We start from the raw sequence: 17,436 nt of genomic DNA, 5'->3' as shown, positions 1-17,436 counted from the left end.
GCAGAAATAGCTGTTAGGACCAAAACAAATGGAAAGGCAGAAGATTAAGTAACAGAAAACCAAAAGAAAAATCTATAGAGATGCAGAGATTGCAAGGAAGATGGAAGAGGAAATAAAAGAGACATTAATGAGGCCAAAAAAAGATTAAGAGGCACAGAGAGGCAGCAGGATGGCTGAGAAAGCACAGCCAGGCAAGAGGAAAAAAGGCTGAAGGAGTGGAGGGATTCTCAGAAGTTACACCAGGAGACCCTTGGGAGAGGGACAGCTCCAGCTGACAAATCAGCCCAATGTGACTAAGGGAAGAGATATGAGACTGCAGAGCACTGACCAGAAGGAGACCACGAACGCACCAAACTAGGTGGTGCAAGACATGGGTGGAATTACCAGGGAAGACACCTATGACCTTTGAAGCAGTGTGCCACTCCCCACACAGATGGGGAACAGAAGCCCCTAAATTGTTGCTTTCTAACACTTCTGTCCCTTTCCTTCTCCTCCCCAGATTCATTTTCTCTTGCTCCAGTTCATGTTCAGTCACTGGTTTAAGCACGTGTCAGAAGTAACTGGAGAAAAAGAAAACAGAAAGAAGGATATAATTTTAGGAGTTCAAAGATTAATCCTGCTACATCCTATCTGGTTGGACTAGTTACGCTTGACACTACTGGTCTATTTGGAAATACTCCCAATAGAAAAACTAGGTTCTGTAAAATAAAAGAAGAGGAAAAAGTATTTTCTAGCAAAAGAGGGAAAATTGAGAGCTAGGTATAGGTACTTTTAGAGTCAGGTGGAATTGATATTACTCAGCACACTGCATCTAATTAAAATATTCCATTTTGGGCAATTTTGACATTAATTTGTGTCAGCATCAATGCCCAAACACTCAGGGAAATTGCACTTCAAGTGCTTGAGGTTTGCTTCTCATAAGGCTGCTTGGCCCCTGGTTTTTAGCAAACCAGTATCTGCTATCATGGGAAAAGTGGTCAAGCCAGGAAGCTCAGCTTGCAAGAGCCCAATGAGGGTAATAAAGCGCTTAAACTGTACTTCCCAAAGGGTACGAGGGATGAGGCATGGCCAGGGAAACACCTTACCCAGGCCTAACACAACCTATCAGGTTCAAAACACCAGTGATATTATGAACCACATCACAGCCTTCAAGACTTCCCATTCAAATCAAAACACTGGTTTCGGCTTTTCGTCTGGAGTTGAAATATTTGAAAAAACTGAACTCCCTGCAGGTAAATAGTTTTTCAAGGAATTTAACAAATGCCTACTGTAATTAGTGAGGTTTCAATCGTACCAGCTTTCAATAGATGTCATGGTTAAAAGCAATCTTTACCAGTGTCTGCTGATGGGCATATAACTATATCTAACTTATGAATAGCTAGCATGCTCATGAAAGCTCATTCATCAATGTTTTATAAGCTATCTTTAAAAATTACCCATAACATAAAGAGTGAGAGGATAGATTTTTGTGAAGGAATTCCTGGCAGAGGCTCAACAGTGATGGGAAAAATGAGTTTACAAATTTCAAAGCTGTTCTACTTATTCTGACATGTGAGGTTTTGACTTCAATGCTAACAACATGGGATTCATTTGGGAGGCACCAGGGAAAGAGGAGAGCAGACAGGGCAAGGGAAAGGTGCAGACAGGGGAGAGCCAGCAGCACCTCTTCTGGGCATCTGATTTAGGCTAATTCCCCAATCCTGCCAAGGTCTGGCTGGCTCACCTAACCTTAACATAAAACTAAAACCTCCCTTTAGCGAGGAGTAAAATCAGGTCTCATTTATCTCTCTCAAAGCCTCAGTAAAGCACTTTAAGGAACTGCAAAGAGGTATGGGGATCATGGTTTTAAAATAATTAAAAGCCTTTAGGCAGGGAAGACAGAGTTTTATAGCAAATTTAATTAGGATAGTCTTGAGGAAAAGTCATTACCTCGCCACCCACCCCTGTGCACATGCTCTCAGGAGAGCTGGCTGCCACATCAGCACGCTAACCTCTGAACAAGGGTCCCCTCTTGTGCAGTTTTGGAAACAAATCCTCCTGCGGACCAGAACAACACCCGCATGGCAGGTGGCGAGGGAGCAGGAGCAGCATCAGTGAACATGTGATGTGAAGCAAAAGGGCAGCAGAGGGGAAGGCAGAGGCAGGGTTGCAGGCACAGGGGCTGCTGATGCCCCCGCAAAGCCAGCATGGGGATGATGACCCAGCCTCAGGGGGATGGAGAGGAAGGTGAGAGGCCAGTGCCTGTGGCTGCCCGTGCAGGCAGCTACACATTGATACAAGAGTCAGCATCGACATGTCAAGGTGTGCCCAGGAGGCATTTGCTTACGCAAAATTAGATTCAAGCAGGAGAAGTGGTCTGGGCAGGACAGTGCAGCTGGACAAACGGCTGCACACAGAGGGGTACGTGGGTGAAGCAGGAGTAGCAGCACTGACATTTTTTCATGCATAAAAATCCTCGATTGTTGCTGGACTTGTAACTCAGCAGACAGCATTTCAGTGTCCGTATCTGACATAATAAAGGGTTTTCTAAGGTTTTTATAGAAATCATGTATTATTTGCATTTGTCCTCCCTCTCTGTAGAGCTCCTCCCCACTTGCTGCCAGGCTGTGCTGGGGGTGTCTCCGCCTTTCTTCCTCGAAGGGCTCTCTCAGCTCACCAAGCCTCAGCAGAGCCTTCGATGGGATGTAAAGGAGGGCTGCAGAGCCTGTCATGGACTAAAAGGCTTTCATCTTCTCTCAATAGCTCCCAGAGGCTGGAAAGGTAAGGCTGGTGGCAGCTCTGTCTGTGCTGGGACAGCTGGAGCCTGCACACCTAAGGCAGGCAGAGAGCGAGCAGCACACCCAGCCAGGGCTGGCCAGAACCTCCCCCTCCCACAGCCAGTCAGGTGTGCTGTTTGTGGGTCCTTACACCATAAACAGCCAAAGAGCTGAAGCAGTTTCATCCTCTTTTCTTTTTTTAAAGAAGTATTGAAATATTAAAGGTAGGGGAGTCTCTCTTCCAGGTTAAAACTCAGCCAAGCCAAGTCCTTGCCTGAACTGAATTGTGTGGAGGCCAAATCTGAAAATTGGTTTTGTTGCAAAAACTGCTGACAACTGTCCTTATTGAGAGCACTTCAAATAACGCTAATGTAATCAGTCAGTTTAGCCACGAGGGACTGAACAGCCCCTGGGTGAAAGGCATGGGGACAGGGACAAGGGGAGGGTCAAACACAGCAGAGACGCTTTTTCATACTTTGCCCTGGACTATCTCACATGCATATTGGCCCTAGGCTATCCAAACACAGCAAGAGGACTGCAGCCTTAGCCAACAACCTCAGCACTCACCACCTTACCCAGCAGCAGCAGGGAGAGCCAAAATCAGGACTAGGATTCCAAGGCTAGCGAGAGAGAGTGATCCCGTTCCCGGGAGCCGCAGCGCCATGGCCTCAGCATGCAGCGACTGGCAAGCAAGCCTCCAAAACCTGCCAGAGGTGGGCACAGAGAGGGAGGAAAGAAGAGAAAAAGAGATTTTAATCACTCAGAGGGAAGCAATCTGCTTAGTTCATTTTTTTCCAGCAGTGCATCCACGTCAGCCAGCAGTCAGTATTTCTGGGACCCTGTATTTGGAGTCGCAGAGATCCCCCCAGGGACTAAAAGCAGCAGCATCTGTCGGCCCCAGCAAAGTCACAGCATAGGGTCGGAGCCAAGCATATACATAAACATACAAACCCTCATCCCATGTTCACAGCATATCTAGGTGCTTCTGCACCTTCCAGCTACTGTATAGCTCCACTTCCAAAATATCTGCACTTGGTTTTCTTCCACCCATTGATTCTTCCTTTTTCTCCTCCGATATGCTCAGTCACCACCCTCCCCTTGCAGCAGCCCCCAGGTCCCTCCCCTACCTGTGCTGCCTTGAGGACACCCATGTGTCAGAACTACTTGCAAAGTCTCAAGATCCATTTTTTTCTAGACAGTTAGACCCTCATGCAATTCTGGTAATAACACTACCAGAAATTATTATTAAGTTTGGGCACTGAGGCCCAAGGTAGTAGGAGAGTTTAACTGTACTGCACTTAGTGTGCTCAGATTTTTTCATTAATGCTCAGTTTTACTTTTATTGTGATGTTATTGCACACTTAACTGCCTTCTCCTTTTATGCATCTCATTATATTGATGCACCCTGGATCAACACTGCCAAGCAGTAGCCTCTAAACCCACATTTTGTTGTAAAGTCTTCCCAACGTGACACCTTGTGTTTGGCACACACGGGATTCAGCCAGCAGAGGGTCAGCACCATTGTAGCCCGGTATAATCAGCCAGTGTGAACCCCCTAAAGCTGTAAATGAAGGCTTGTTTGAATCACAGCCTGCAGAAACCAGGAGACAACGTTGTTGCCAGCCAGATCTGACCTGTGGATTTCCCCACTCAAAGGCATCGACACTGCAGAGCCTCAGGCAGCTCCTTCCAGCACCAAAGGAGATTCTGAGTTGAAAGCCAAATCCTACCTCCTAAACTCAGTCCCCAGGATAAAGGGGGCAAGTGAGCTGTGCAAGTGCTGCCAAGGAGCAGGGGCTTCTGCACATGGATGACAGGAACCCCTAGAAGAAACCTCACGCAGAGAGAGCAGGGAGCACAACTGAGCAGGACAGAAACACCTAAAGAACACACGTATTACATATGTGCAGAAATGTGTATCCAGCTACCCCCTCACAGATGACTGGAAGACAAGAAGGAGCACAAGGACAGCCTGGTTCATGAGTTACACCACAATACTGTATTTTGCTTCCCCTACACAACTTCAGCCCTACAGCCTTCCTGGGTGCTGTGCCTGATCCCTGCTTATTACCTCAGTACAGGTCTAGGAGGATATGAGCTGCCACACAGGCAGAAGATAAGAGCCAGATATTACAAGCCTTTATCCATTCACCTCAGCTTTTATTCTGTTGAGTTATTCACTAACAGCAGGCACTGGAAAAAAAAAATACCATTGGGCCACATCACTGCCTTGCATAGAGCATACTTCAGACATGTGTTACCTTTATCTTACCCATCACTCATCTAAAATTCTTGGAAATATCAGTACATGGATTTATGTTGAGCATGTTAGCATTTGTTGGTGTGTGGGGGCCTTATTTAAACATGATGCTACGTAGGGAAGCGCAGCCATCACACCAAAGGAGCACACACTTACCAGGGGCTGCAGGAGCCTTCTGACACGGGCACGCCTAAACCCCTGGTGAGACAAGCCCTGATTCGGGATGGCTCCTCTGGCTCCTGCCACCCTCCCGTTGAGAAGGGACACGCAGTCTTGGAAATTCAAGTATTTGCTGATGAAGCACAAATTAAGAGACTGAACATCTGTTCTGTGGGGAATTCCAACAGTTAGGGGAAACTTGTTCCAAATCACAACAAGGACAGCTGAAATGTTGATGTTTCTCACAAGGAAAATTCAAAACTCATTCAATTAGCAGCTCCTCAACAGATTTCCTTTTAACTTTTCCATTTAATTTCACTCAAGCTTGCATATTATACAATAGGATTTAATTGGGTTTTTTTGCTTGGTTGTGGGTGATTTTTTTTGTAAGACATTTCAAACACTGGTCAAAAGAAAAAAAGCCATATTGCTGGCTTCCCTCTCCTCCAAACAGCACCACTGAAGAATTTCATTGAAAATAACTTTCCCATTCAACTGCTGATTTCAATATTGCTTATTCTGGCAGAATTTGCACTGCCAGCAGTTTTTGGTCAGGGATACCCACACAAACCAGGACACCAGTTTTGTAGCAGGTAACTCCTGGCACTGCAGGAACCATTCTGACTTCTCTAGAAAATCTTGGACCATCTTTATTAGATTTGGTGAGACTGTGGCCTGTAGGAGAGATTATGCATCAAAGGTGGGACAGAGCAGCTAGAGAAGATGACCAAAAATGAGGCAGCAAGGTAAACAAACTGGTGTAAGACATGCTTGCCTCTGCCAAGAACTTCAAAACAACCGCATTTCAACCAAACCTTGTTCAGTTTACCTTCAATATTATATGGAGATGAAGGACTAATTTTCTACTTTGGATTGTTCTGTTGAGGAATATGCTAGCCAAGGGTAACAGGACTGCTGGAATAAAGTTAAATATGAGCTTAAGTCACATTTTAAGCATGAGAGCAAGTTCTATATACCTGCAGTGGGAGAAAAATAAGTTTTCATTACTTGCCCAAATGATTACTTTGCCAGGTACAGCTCAGTTTGCTGGCATAGAGAATGCACCCAAAATGGGGTGCGAGAGTTCATGGATGGCTGGTTTACTAAGGCTGCACTTACAGACTCGAGAAGGACAACTCAGCAAGGAAAAATAGCTTTGCACTGTTTTCTACCACTTTCCTTTGATTCTTGTGTTGTACTTTTCCTGGGGAGCTGGACAGAAGAGGGTGTGCAGCATTTTCCTTGTTCTTTAGCTTAGAAGCAGACCCAGTCCTGAGGATTGTGGTTGACATTCCTGATTAACACAAGGGCTTTATTTGTTGGTGGTGAGCCCTGGTAGCTTTGTGATATTGAATCAGGCTGGCCAGGCAGTGCTGGAGGAGCAGCAGAGGGAACAGTGCTGGTGCTCATCACCCTATTGCTGGTCAGGAAACGTCTCTGGAGAACGCAAGGAGGCTTTTGCGGAGAAGGAGGTTTCATCCTTCATACAGTTTGAGAGGCCTTCCAAAGCTCTCGATAGCCAGAGCCTAGAGTGGTCACCACAGCACAATAGGTGTCAGCATCACCTCTTCCCCCTCCTGGGGCTCTAGCTAGTCCAGGCACAGCACCAGGGACACACAAAACCTTATCTGGTGCAAGTGCTTCATAAGCCAAATAGCTACTGGCCAGATAGCCTCTCAAATAACAAGGTTCCTGATGTAGCAAGTTTGTAAAACAAATTCTGATTTCAACAGCCCAGTAACTGAGCTCCTTAGATTTTAGCAAGGAGAATTGCTCTTGGAGAAAACTGCCTGCCCCACAGCAGTCACTGCTCACAGCAGGGCAAGCAGGAAAGGGTCCCTTGGCACACAGCACCATCTCGAGCAAAGGAAAGGAATGAAAACATTCACAAATGTCTCGGGAACAGTAACACTGGGGATCTTCCAGCCCAAACTAGTGCTGTCCTCACAGAAGGCACTTAAACAAAATGCTTTTCAGCTGTCACTTCTCACTCAGGAAGGCTCTGAAACATTCAATGTCTTGATCTGAATACCTGCAGGGATCCTTGGTCTTCTGGGAAGGGAGGATGTAGCCAACATGCATTTAACTGCATGTAGCTAAGCAAGGGTTTAGAAATGTTAATTGGATGGTAATAGTTTCAAAGAAGAAAAAAACCTCAAATCTCTTACAGGTCTCACTGAAAGTGCGTACTAACCATGAAGAAAAACACAGAATGCAAAGATTCCTATTCTAAGCTCAGAGAAGAATGGTACAATTCCTTAGACTGACCTTTCTTTCACATAATTTAAAGAACATCACCCTATAGCTTCTGGTTTGTGTCTATGCCTATGCAAGATGGAGCCTAAATGGATGGCTTATGTTCAAAGCAGCTCTGCACTTCTTTGCTCCGTCTGTCCATTGCTCATTTCTTAATGGCACAGTTAGCAAATGCATTCATCACTAATTCTGCAGTTGCTGGTAACCTCCACAGCTGAATTAAATGCAGATTTTCTAAGAAGCCCTGCTAACACTTTGCAGCTGGAATCCAACAATACTTGGAGTTTATAATTCTGTACACACTGGATTTTGGCAGGTTTCTTTATAACCATATACCTAAAGGCATCATAAACAAACCCACTCTTCTCCAACACACGCAGTCTGTCCAATCTCAAGAGCATCATAGCATAACAACGCTCCCGAGAAATACACACTTCATGCTGGATGCACGGTTTTGGAAGAAGGAATTGGACAAGCTTCGTCATCCCCAAGACAGCAACATGCTCCAGCTCCTGCTGAGGTGGGTTTGGAAACCAAAAAAGTGCTGATATGCAAGGTACCCCAGTAACTGAGTTAACATTGGATATCTCCTGACTTGGCATACTGAGGCTGATATTTTCAGAAATCCTTATTCTAGAAACCATTAAATATTCTGAAATGCCTCCCTAGGAAAGAGTGATTAGCACAGGCTTACTGCTGACAAGGGAAAGACAGATAGAGCTCCAGAGGTGGAGACTGAAAGGTAAAGCTTGCAAAAAATATCTGGGAGAACAGCCCAGAGACAGAAGACTGGAAGCTTCAGAAAGGGAATGAAGACAGAAGAGACCCATAAACCCACCTGGGTATGTTTGTGAGAGTCACATCAGCATTTCTCCCAAGTTACTGCCTCCTTGGAACTCACACAGTCAAGCAAACAAACATTGACTTAGCAATAGTGTCATCATGCAGGCAGCACTCATGAAGCAGCCCAAAGAATATATTTGCCTCATTGCTGTGCCCAGAGATGTTGTGACCCACAGGCCATGCAGCTACACCAGCCACATCAGCTGAAGGATGGCTGAGCACTTCCAGCTCTCACTCAGCACACAGCTCCCAGAACCCCAGCTGCTTCACATCTTTCCCAGGTCAGGTAACTCAGGGAGAGGTGTGCAATGAGGAGCTGACACTGTGTGTCAAAAAGCCCAGATACAAGCATTTCCACCCAAGGAGAAGAGGGTGATCTAGACCCGGTGAGTGCCAAGCACATCCACTCACCCACACAGCAGCACAGCAACTCCAACAACAGCTGCGTGTTTACCCCCAGAGTCAGGTGCGCTTGCACAGCACAAGAAGCTCCTTAAAGACCTTCCTCACTGTACTGGAGCTTCTGCAAGAGACATCAGGAGAAGTCCTCTGACATCTCTCAAGGATTCCAAAATCATCCAGACTGCACAGGCTATGCTCTGCCCAGTCATCCACAATTCTTCGTGAGCCTTCTGGTGATCATTGCTATGCCTTTTCTAGCCCTTCTTTGGGTAAAGCTCCAAGCTCTCTCTGCAGAGACTGGCAGCCAGCAGGAGCTCAGCACAGCAGCAATAAATGCAGGTGATGCACATGCTGCCCTGTGTCCCTACTAGGGAGGTTTTGCTTCAGTTCTCAATCACTTCAGCTAAAAACTAGGGGCCCTTGGAATAAAATTGTCATTTTATGTGAGGGCAGGGGCAGAAGTGGGCAGACAGGGTTCATCTGGAAGCCTGGAAATGATGGAATAAGACACTGTAGTGTTTCACAAGACCCTTGTCCTACTGGTTGCTTGCATTCCTTTGTTCTGAAATGAGCTAACTGGGGTGTACGCTGCACAATGCAGGCAGAGACAGCCAAGCCAGTGCGTACTGGAAGCAGTCCAGTCCTGCCAGCAGCGCGCTGTACCTGCACCAGCCAGCGCAGGGGGAAGGCTTGGTTTGTTAGCCTCAACCAAGGGTAGTGCTCTGCTTTGATTAACTGAGATAGCCCAGACTTCTCCAACTTGCCTCTCAGTTCTGTGCTGCTTTGTGCCATACAGATGCTGCTGAAGGCCAAAAGCTATTACAGCATTTTATAGGAATCCAAGAACAAGAAACAGGCAGCAGTACCTCCGCCTACCTGAATCAAACTTGGTGTTTATGATCTACTTAGAGAAACAGCACTGGCTCACAGCAAGAGGCACATGGCAGAGGAACCACACAGTCTTTGACTCAGAAGCATGAAAATGTGCTGTCCTAACAGAGGTGCGTGCATTGGCTTGTCCCCACAAACATACACACTGCACAAGCCATAAACAACCTTCCCATTAATCTGCCAATACATATAAGGTATAAGGCACACGTGATGGTTACCAAATGCATTGTCTGCAGCTCTGCAAGAGATATCAGCAGAAGAGAACATTTGAACCAGAGACAACAACATTAAAGGTTCAGATCAATGTGAAAATCTTGGGAGCAAGCCTTAAAGTGGATCTCTTCTGTAGAAAGCTGGCAATGGAGAAACAAACTCCATGCCCAGCTCCCAACCCAGCTTTAATTTTTGAAAACAAGAAGCTGCTTGACAGTTTTTCCTCATCAAAACGAAATTAATCCCAGTATTGCATCTCTCTACTCAAAGACGCATCCAGAGGGACTGTAGTGATTCACACCCACAACTGCTACAGGAAACCGTTTGCACTCTAAGTGTAACAAGCCAACACTGATTCACCCACATAATTACAGGCAGACACTGATTCACAGCTACTGCAACTGCAGACAGACTCACAATCAAAGCAACTGCAGACAGACTCGGGTTCACAAGTACAACTGGAAACACAATTGTGCCGACAATACCCACAGTCCGCAATCATACGCACACACAAATCCTTGGAAAACTAGCTAGCATCCTAACCAATGCAAACATAGCTAGCCAAGCCCTGCGCTTTTTACTGGTGCTCTTGATCTTTACCCCACAGCTATTTTCCTTCACTGATGGAACAACATCTACACCTCAGCAATTGTTCCTTCCCTGACTACACTTGCCAAGCATGACTGTCAAAGCCTGAACCCAGAAGCCCAGCCATATGATGCGTATTCAGACACACGAAGCTTACAGGCACAGTAAGTGTGCATGGTGCAAGACATCAGTGTATCTCCACTTTGATACCATATATCTGTGCACTGACTGCGCTGACTTAGTGTTTCCAGAATATAAGTAAATGCAAGCTAAGTATAATACATTCAGCCCACGGGCAAAGGAGATGGCAAAAAACTCACCACTGGGCAGAAGCTTAAAAAGCAGGATTATTTACTACACTCTCTGGCTGGGTATGTAATTATGTCAGTGTTCAGCCTGGGCATTGTGCTACTTTTTGTAAACAGTTGGCAGGAATACTCCTACTGAGATGAGGGGCTGGGCTGCTTGTCCAGTGTTGAGAGGAGCGGGCTGACGAGGACAAGATCTGCTTAGGGAAAAAAGAAGCTGAGGTGAAAGAACGGATTAAGGAGGAAAAGACGAAGAAGAAGCTGAGAGTGAAGTGGGACAGGTGGCAGTCTACAAACAAAGAAGAAAGAGGAAAGGAGAAAGAACAGAAGGAGGAAAGCTGCATGATGCAGACTTGTGATAAGAAGCTCCAGAAACGAGGAAAAGCAGCAGCCTCCCAGTGCTGTGTCTTGTAGCGGTGCAGAGAATGCATCTGTGCATAACCACACGCTGAGCTCTGCTTCACAATGCAAACAAGGAGGAGATTCCAGCAGAAAGAATACAGCCTCCACCCAAGCATGTGCCATGGGGCCCAGGTGCAGCTGCAACCCCTCCAGCTGTTCAGAGCTTTCTCAGAAAAGAGCAGGAGTGTCAGGCTCACACACTCCTGCCTCCGTTTATGTGTGTGCACGCACTGCAGGGCACCCAGCCACCACAGACAAGCTGAAGGACAGGCTGGTCAAGTACATCAGAACAGCATCACCTCAAAATAGCTCAAAATCCTTCACCTTTCAGGGCAAAGAGAAAGTTAAGAGACAACAGAAAAGAGAGAACTTGCCTGAATCACACATAGCATCTTCTAGTGGTAGGCTGGACCTACCTCACCACCTGTTATTTTTCTTCTTCACACCCACCACAAGGAAGCTAAGAGGACCAAAACATGAGGGAGCAAACCTGCTCTGCTGCTGCCATCACAACAACTCAGGTGAGCAGCTATTCAGAGCTGCTCTTGCTTGCTAGCCTACAACCGTGGGAATCTCACCAGAGGGTTCTGCTTCTGTTTCTGTCTGAGGACGCTGTTGTGTTTGCAGCCAGCCAGCAGCAGGTTCAAGGGAGAGACTACAGATGCAAGTGACCAGGGAAATGAACTATTTGTTCAATTATACTTCCCTTGTCCAGACAAGAATCATTCTAGCAGAAGGCAAAATGAGGAACAATGGATAAGTGTTGCAGTGGGGACTGCCTAATGCTTAATTGCATTACGCTACTCGTTTTTAATGATCCATATCAGTCCCAGTAACTCTGGGGAGGAGAAGGAAAGATCTGGAGCTCTTCTACTTTCCCTCCTATACCAACCTCAGAGATTGCAGTCCCACAAACTCCTTTCTCTTCCCCTTTTCCTCCCCACCCTGGCACAGCATCGATGCCCATTAGGCCCGGCTGCAGGATTCAGGGGGAAATTTGACTTTGCTTTACTACAGCAATCTCCCCACCGAGCCCTTCCCCTGTCCAGTGCTACGAACGGGACTCGGTATTGTCCTCATCCTGACATCTTCCATTGCATTTTCCTCTCTCCTCGCTCTCCACCCCGGCAGCACGAGGTCGGTGGGCTGGAGCCCCGGGGGGACCCCGGCACGGGTCGAGGAGCCGCTCTGCTTCGGAGTTGCTGCGGGAGCGGAGGAGAGATGCTCCGACCCCGCGTGTTGCTGCGGGAGCGGCGGAGAGATGCTCCGACCCCGCGGCCGCCCTCCCGAGCCCCCTCGCCTGGGATGCGAGCAGGGCAGAGCCCCTTCCCCCGCACACAGCAGCCGGGGCTCGGGAGCTCCATATCCCCGCCCGGGGGGGCTCCGCGCAGCCCCCCGCGCTCTCCCCCAGCCCCCTTCTGCCCCCCGCTCGGTGCAGCCTCCCGGGAGGCGCGGAGCAGAGAGAGGAGCCCCCCGGCGCCCGGGGAAGCGGGGACGCGACCCGCCGCCCGCACTCACCGGCTGCCCCGGCTCCGCGGGGCTGCGACGCCGCCGCTCCGCCCGGCCGGGGCTGCCAGCCGCCGCCTGCGCGCTCCTCCGGCCGCGGCGAGGGATGGAGAGAGGCAGGGAGGGAGGGAGGGAGGCAAGCAGCATCCCTCCCCTCCGCCTTCCTCCTCCCCGCGCCCCGGAGGAGGGTTGTACCCACCCCGCTTTGTGCGGAGGTGCCCTCCCCGCTAGGCGGGCGGCGGGGACCGGGCGCTGCCGCCCTCCCTCCCCCCGCCCCGGGTCGGGGTCACGGCTCCCGGCGATTCGCCGAGGCCCAACGCCAAACCCCGTCCTCACGGCCCGGCGGCAGCCCCCGCCATCCTTCCCACGGAGGAGGATGAGCGGAGCAAGGCTGGCTGCTCCCGCTGTCTACCTGTTGAAGGGGGAAGCTCCCCAAGGCGCCGGGTGCCCTGCAAGGAGGTGGCCAGCAGCCCCCCAGAAAGGGCACCTTGCACCCCAGCTCCTGCCAAGCTGCCTCCTCGCCGCGAGCTCTGGCTGAATCCCAGGGCTGCCGGCAGGGCAGGGAAGTTTGGCCCGCAACTTGGAATTGCCGTGATTGATACAGCAATAAAACGGCACATTGAGGAAAACAAATGCGGAGAAGCAGGGAGGAAGAGAGGTTAGAACGCAGCAAGGAGCAGGCAGTGAAAACAGGGACAAATTCAGCATGGCACTGCAGGGATCCCAGAGGAAGGGTGATGCGAGATATGCTGGACAGAGCTGGCTGGGCTTTGGAGGCTTTGCGGAGCCACACGACAGTGAAGCTGGGAAGGCGAAAGCTGACAGTAAGGCGCATTCAAAATATATTGTCCCTGCAGAGCTCTCCTTGTTAAACACACACTGCAAGACTAACTGTAGCTGGAACTCCAAGGTACATAACCATTCCTTCATCACTGAGGATGCAGAATAAGATAAAGGATCATAACTGCAGGCATTGCTGACCAACCCAAAATTCATCTGGAATACTTTGGGTTTGAATTCTTAAACTAGTACGCAAGCATACATCAGGGCAAGGGCCCTCAAGGCATGAGTGATTAAATCCAGTTTAACTATCAATTCTCTGCATTTTCATATCAGAACATGACCCAGTTCTTGCTTGCAGGGGAAAGTTGGGGGCAATCACTGTTCTACCTTGCTGCTACAAGCCCTGAACCACAGCCCTCCCAGCCTTAAGAGATGAGCATTCATCGTGAAATCCCTCCTCTTGTAGCCACACCACACACCAAGTTCTCCTCACAAAGGTGGAGGACATGCCCATAACTGGGGTCAGAGAGGAAAGAAAGCACAGGTTAAATAATTACAAGGTATAGTCACGTGAACATGAATTGCTAGGAGTAGAGCAAGAGATACAGCACCTAATAAGTATCCTGAATGAAGTCAGTGGACATGCACATTGCAACCCTTTCTGCCACTCCCAATTGTGCTGATCCACACCATATCAACTCATGCAAATACTTGGCAGAGCAGGAACCTGTGCACAACAGGAAGGCCTTTTAGCTGCCAAACAGCAATAATCAAAATCTGCGCCCATCAAATCCTGCCTAGATTATAGACACTGCACCAGAGAGACTCCAAAGCTTTGCACTGTCTGTGCCCCTTATGGTTTAGCTACAACAGAAAGTAGCCCCACCAGCTAGCCCCGCAGAGACATCAAGAAAGTCCCTGTTGATGATGGAGGCAGTGAAAGTCCTCTTTCATCCCAGCCAGTGCTAAAAGCCAACTGACCCATAGGAAGGAGAGTGCTACCATCTGGCTAGTGCATGTTGACAGAGTTAAGGGTACAAGAGCTAATGAGCAGCAGCACAGGATTGCTTTGAACAATACAAGATGCTGTTCGGGGAAGGGGAGTGCAGAGACTTTGGCCAGGGAAGAAGTCATTAGCCAGCTCAAGAAGTCCAGCTTTAGACAACTGTTCTTTGAGCGGTAGGGATAGTATTATCGATAGCTGGTATTAGCTAGCTGGTCATGCCTTGATCTCTACTCTGTTTGGAAGGAAAGGTAACCCTCCACTAAGAGCCTTAGTCTCTGTAGATATATCCATCAATTTGGGAGGCATAAAAACATCTTGTGTAACCCGTAAGCAATCATCTTTTTGTGCACCACTCCATCATAAGGCATTTAATTTCCTTCTTAATATATAGCACCTCCCCCCTACTCTCCTTTACCTGCTGGAACACCTCCCTGAACTCTGGCACGCTCCAGGAGAGATGGCTTTGAGGCAAAACCCTTCTTATGGTGACCAAGGTTAAAATATGGCTGTCATCATATTACTGAAATGTAATCTCTCAAAATGGAAGTGCAGCAGCCTGGGAATACCTTGCTAATAATTAGCTAAGCCTTTCCCTCCCATCACCCTGCTCAACTAGCCAAAATCAAAGCATGCTTAGTTTTAGGTCCATGCTGTACTGCTCTTGAACTGAATGGGACTGCAGACTTAACTCCTACTACAGCAAAGAAGGAGGGTCCTTCCTGAAGGTGCAGGTTGCAGCAAGAGCTTAGGGATGCATAGCACAGCTCCAGTATATCCACCTCCTTGCAGGAAAGTCCATGCCATCCCTACTTATCCCATCCAACACCCATACTTGGCATCCAGAGGAGCTGGCTGCAGTTACGTTGAAATGGTGAGGGTGGAGGACCAAGCCAGGGAACAGGTGACTTTCCCCAGTGCTGAAAGGCAGGAGGATAGCATGCCAGGGGAGAGAGGCCCCAGTACCACACAGCTCTCCAGGGACACTTGGTGGTGCAGACCTGCTGTGAGGCTGAAGGCTCATCCAACACGGGGATGGCATTGCAGTTTGAAAGGTCCTGTCTGCCTTGTGAGCAGTCCTGCCTTGGCATGGAGCAGGTCCTGTTTTCCTCATAAACAAACCAATGGTGAGCACAGCAGTCCTTTACACAAATCCTGCATGAGGCAGCCTCTGCAAGCTGACATTCACATTTGTTTTGAGGGCCTCTCATGCTACCAAGGGAAGCAGCCAGCCTACAGTTACTAAGCAGACAGGTGGTTGATGCAGGCAGGAAACCAGAACAAAAGATACTCTGGCTGCATAGGAGGCCAACCCCTTCCCTGAAAGTTGCTGGTCCCATTCATTGCCAAGGAGCACCATGCTCACACTGCCCTCCCAAAGAGCTAGGAGAAGGGGTCTCTCTTCACCCATCACCCCTTCCTCTCTCAGAGCACCCAGGGCCATCGCAATAGCCCAACGGACCCAACTCCTGCCCCAGTTTCCTGGCACTACCCTGTTCTCACTCTCCATCCCCACCAGACCAGCTGCCCTTTCTCACCACTCACCCACTCCGCGTAACTGTAGCAGCATCAGAGCCAGCTGCTGCCTGGTGTTTTATTAGCCCATCTCCATGGCAACTCTCCTACAGCTTAACTCTGAGAGACCCCTATCTCACCTTAGCCATAAATCAGCCACCCACCCGCGTCCTCAGTTGGAGGCAGAGGTCACTTCTCATCCAGCACACTGCTGGGAGCCTTGCTGCCACCATCCCATCCTCCCTGCTGGGCTGTCCAATGCAGGCAGTAGGCATGGCAGAGCTGCTCTTTTCCCTCGGTGGCACCATGCTTACACCCCTCAAGCAAAGTCCAATGGTCATCCAGAGAAACAACACCAAGAGGCTGGTGGTTTTCCCAGTTTGCAGGCAAACTGGAGCCACCCATACAAACCAGCAATGAACTGGTGCTCCTCCTCCTTTGGGCAGCCCTAGGCCAGCCCCCAACAAACAGGAATAGCACTGGGTTGAGGCAGAAAGGCTGCCTGTCTGGTAAGGCAGCACTCTCTCCCCCTTGTCCATGGGGAACAGCCCTCAAAGCCTGCCAGGAGGGAGCAAATAACCTACAATGCTCAGCTGTCCCTGGTATCCTAGCACATTTCAAGAGGAAATTCTCCCCTAGCGCAGTGTAAAGGCAAGGCTCTCCTTCAAATTGTTCTCTCATCAGGACTATCCCTTAGGCACCACCTTTCCAGTAAACCCACTGGCTGTTATTTTACATGTACTGGTGAGTTAAAAGTAGGTGACCAGTAAGAACCTGCCGGTCTCCAGAAGAGCAGACTTTCCCCCATGCTTTTTTCCTGTGGTTCTGGAAAAGGGCTGCAGTATCTGCTGCCCTTTACACCCTCTCAAACACACAGCAAAAAAAAAAAAGTGTGCTTGCTGCTGAAACTCTCCTCTTCTAAACCCTAGACTTAGAAAATGGGGAGAGCTTTTTCTTTGTACCCCACATATTATGCAGTTTGTCACTTCATCCATACATTTCAAGCACCTGATAATGTTGGAGCTAAATCTTTGGTAACATAAATGCAATGGTGGCCTCTACCACCAGACAGTTAACCTACAGAAACCTGCAAAGTGAGAAAGGAAGCATCACCTTTAGAAGCTACTGATGCAGAGTCATCAAATGGCTCACTTGAAGTCACAGACAGAATCTATAAAGAAACAAACAGGTCTAACATGCAGCAGTGGAAAACATGATAAATTTTCCTCACCTTTCCACATTCCCTGAGAGGTACTGAAATAATAACATATAATATTACCTATATAACCCCAAAGGATGCTTGTGGCACAATGCAGTGTTTCTATACAACATCACAATCTTTGCTACTTTTTAGGTAAGGACTCCAGTGTATCTGGGGTTTTACCCATAACTTAGTCATGCCCAAGGAAATCCAGAAGTGGGTATTGGGGTAGCTATATATCTTCATTCTACATAGATGTCAGCATGCATTCCCACACAACAACACAAAAGCTAAAAACTCTTCTTGCAGGACACTGCAGAGCTTGAGTTCTGTGTCTCAGTAAACCTGGC

The 17,436-nt window shown here is 48.5% G+C and overlaps 1 protein-coding gene across 1 annotated transcript in view; it reads right to left on the bottom strand.

Annotated features, from left to right (window-relative positions):
* Nucleotides 1-12,699, bottom strand: part of LOC138726036 (gamma-aminobutyric acid receptor subunit alpha-3-like) — a 67,789-nt gene extending 55,090 nt beyond the window's left edge. The window contains exons 1-2 of the mRNA XM_069867413.1: nucleotides 12,597-12,699; nucleotides 3,332-3,460 (exon numbers count right to left, since the gene is read on the bottom strand). Of these exons, the coding sequence (XP_069723514.1) occupies nucleotides 3,332-3,420 (89 nt within the window). The 5' untranslated portion in view covers nucleotides 3,421-3,460; nucleotides 12,597-12,699. The remainder of the gene's footprint in view (nucleotides 1-3,331; nucleotides 3,461-12,596) is intronic.
* Nucleotides 12,700-17,436: the final 4,737 nt, after the last annotated feature.

The sequence above is a fragment of the Phaenicophaeus curvirostris genome, chromosome 13 (genome assembly GCF_032191515.1).
Source record: "Phaenicophaeus curvirostris isolate KB17595 chromosome 13, BPBGC_Pcur_1.0, whole genome shotgun sequence".
Lineage (NCBI taxonomy): Eukaryota > Metazoa > Chordata > Aves > Cuculiformes > Cuculidae > Phaenicophaeus > Phaenicophaeus curvirostris.
This window is presented reverse-complemented; position numbering and strand designations above follow the sequence as displayed.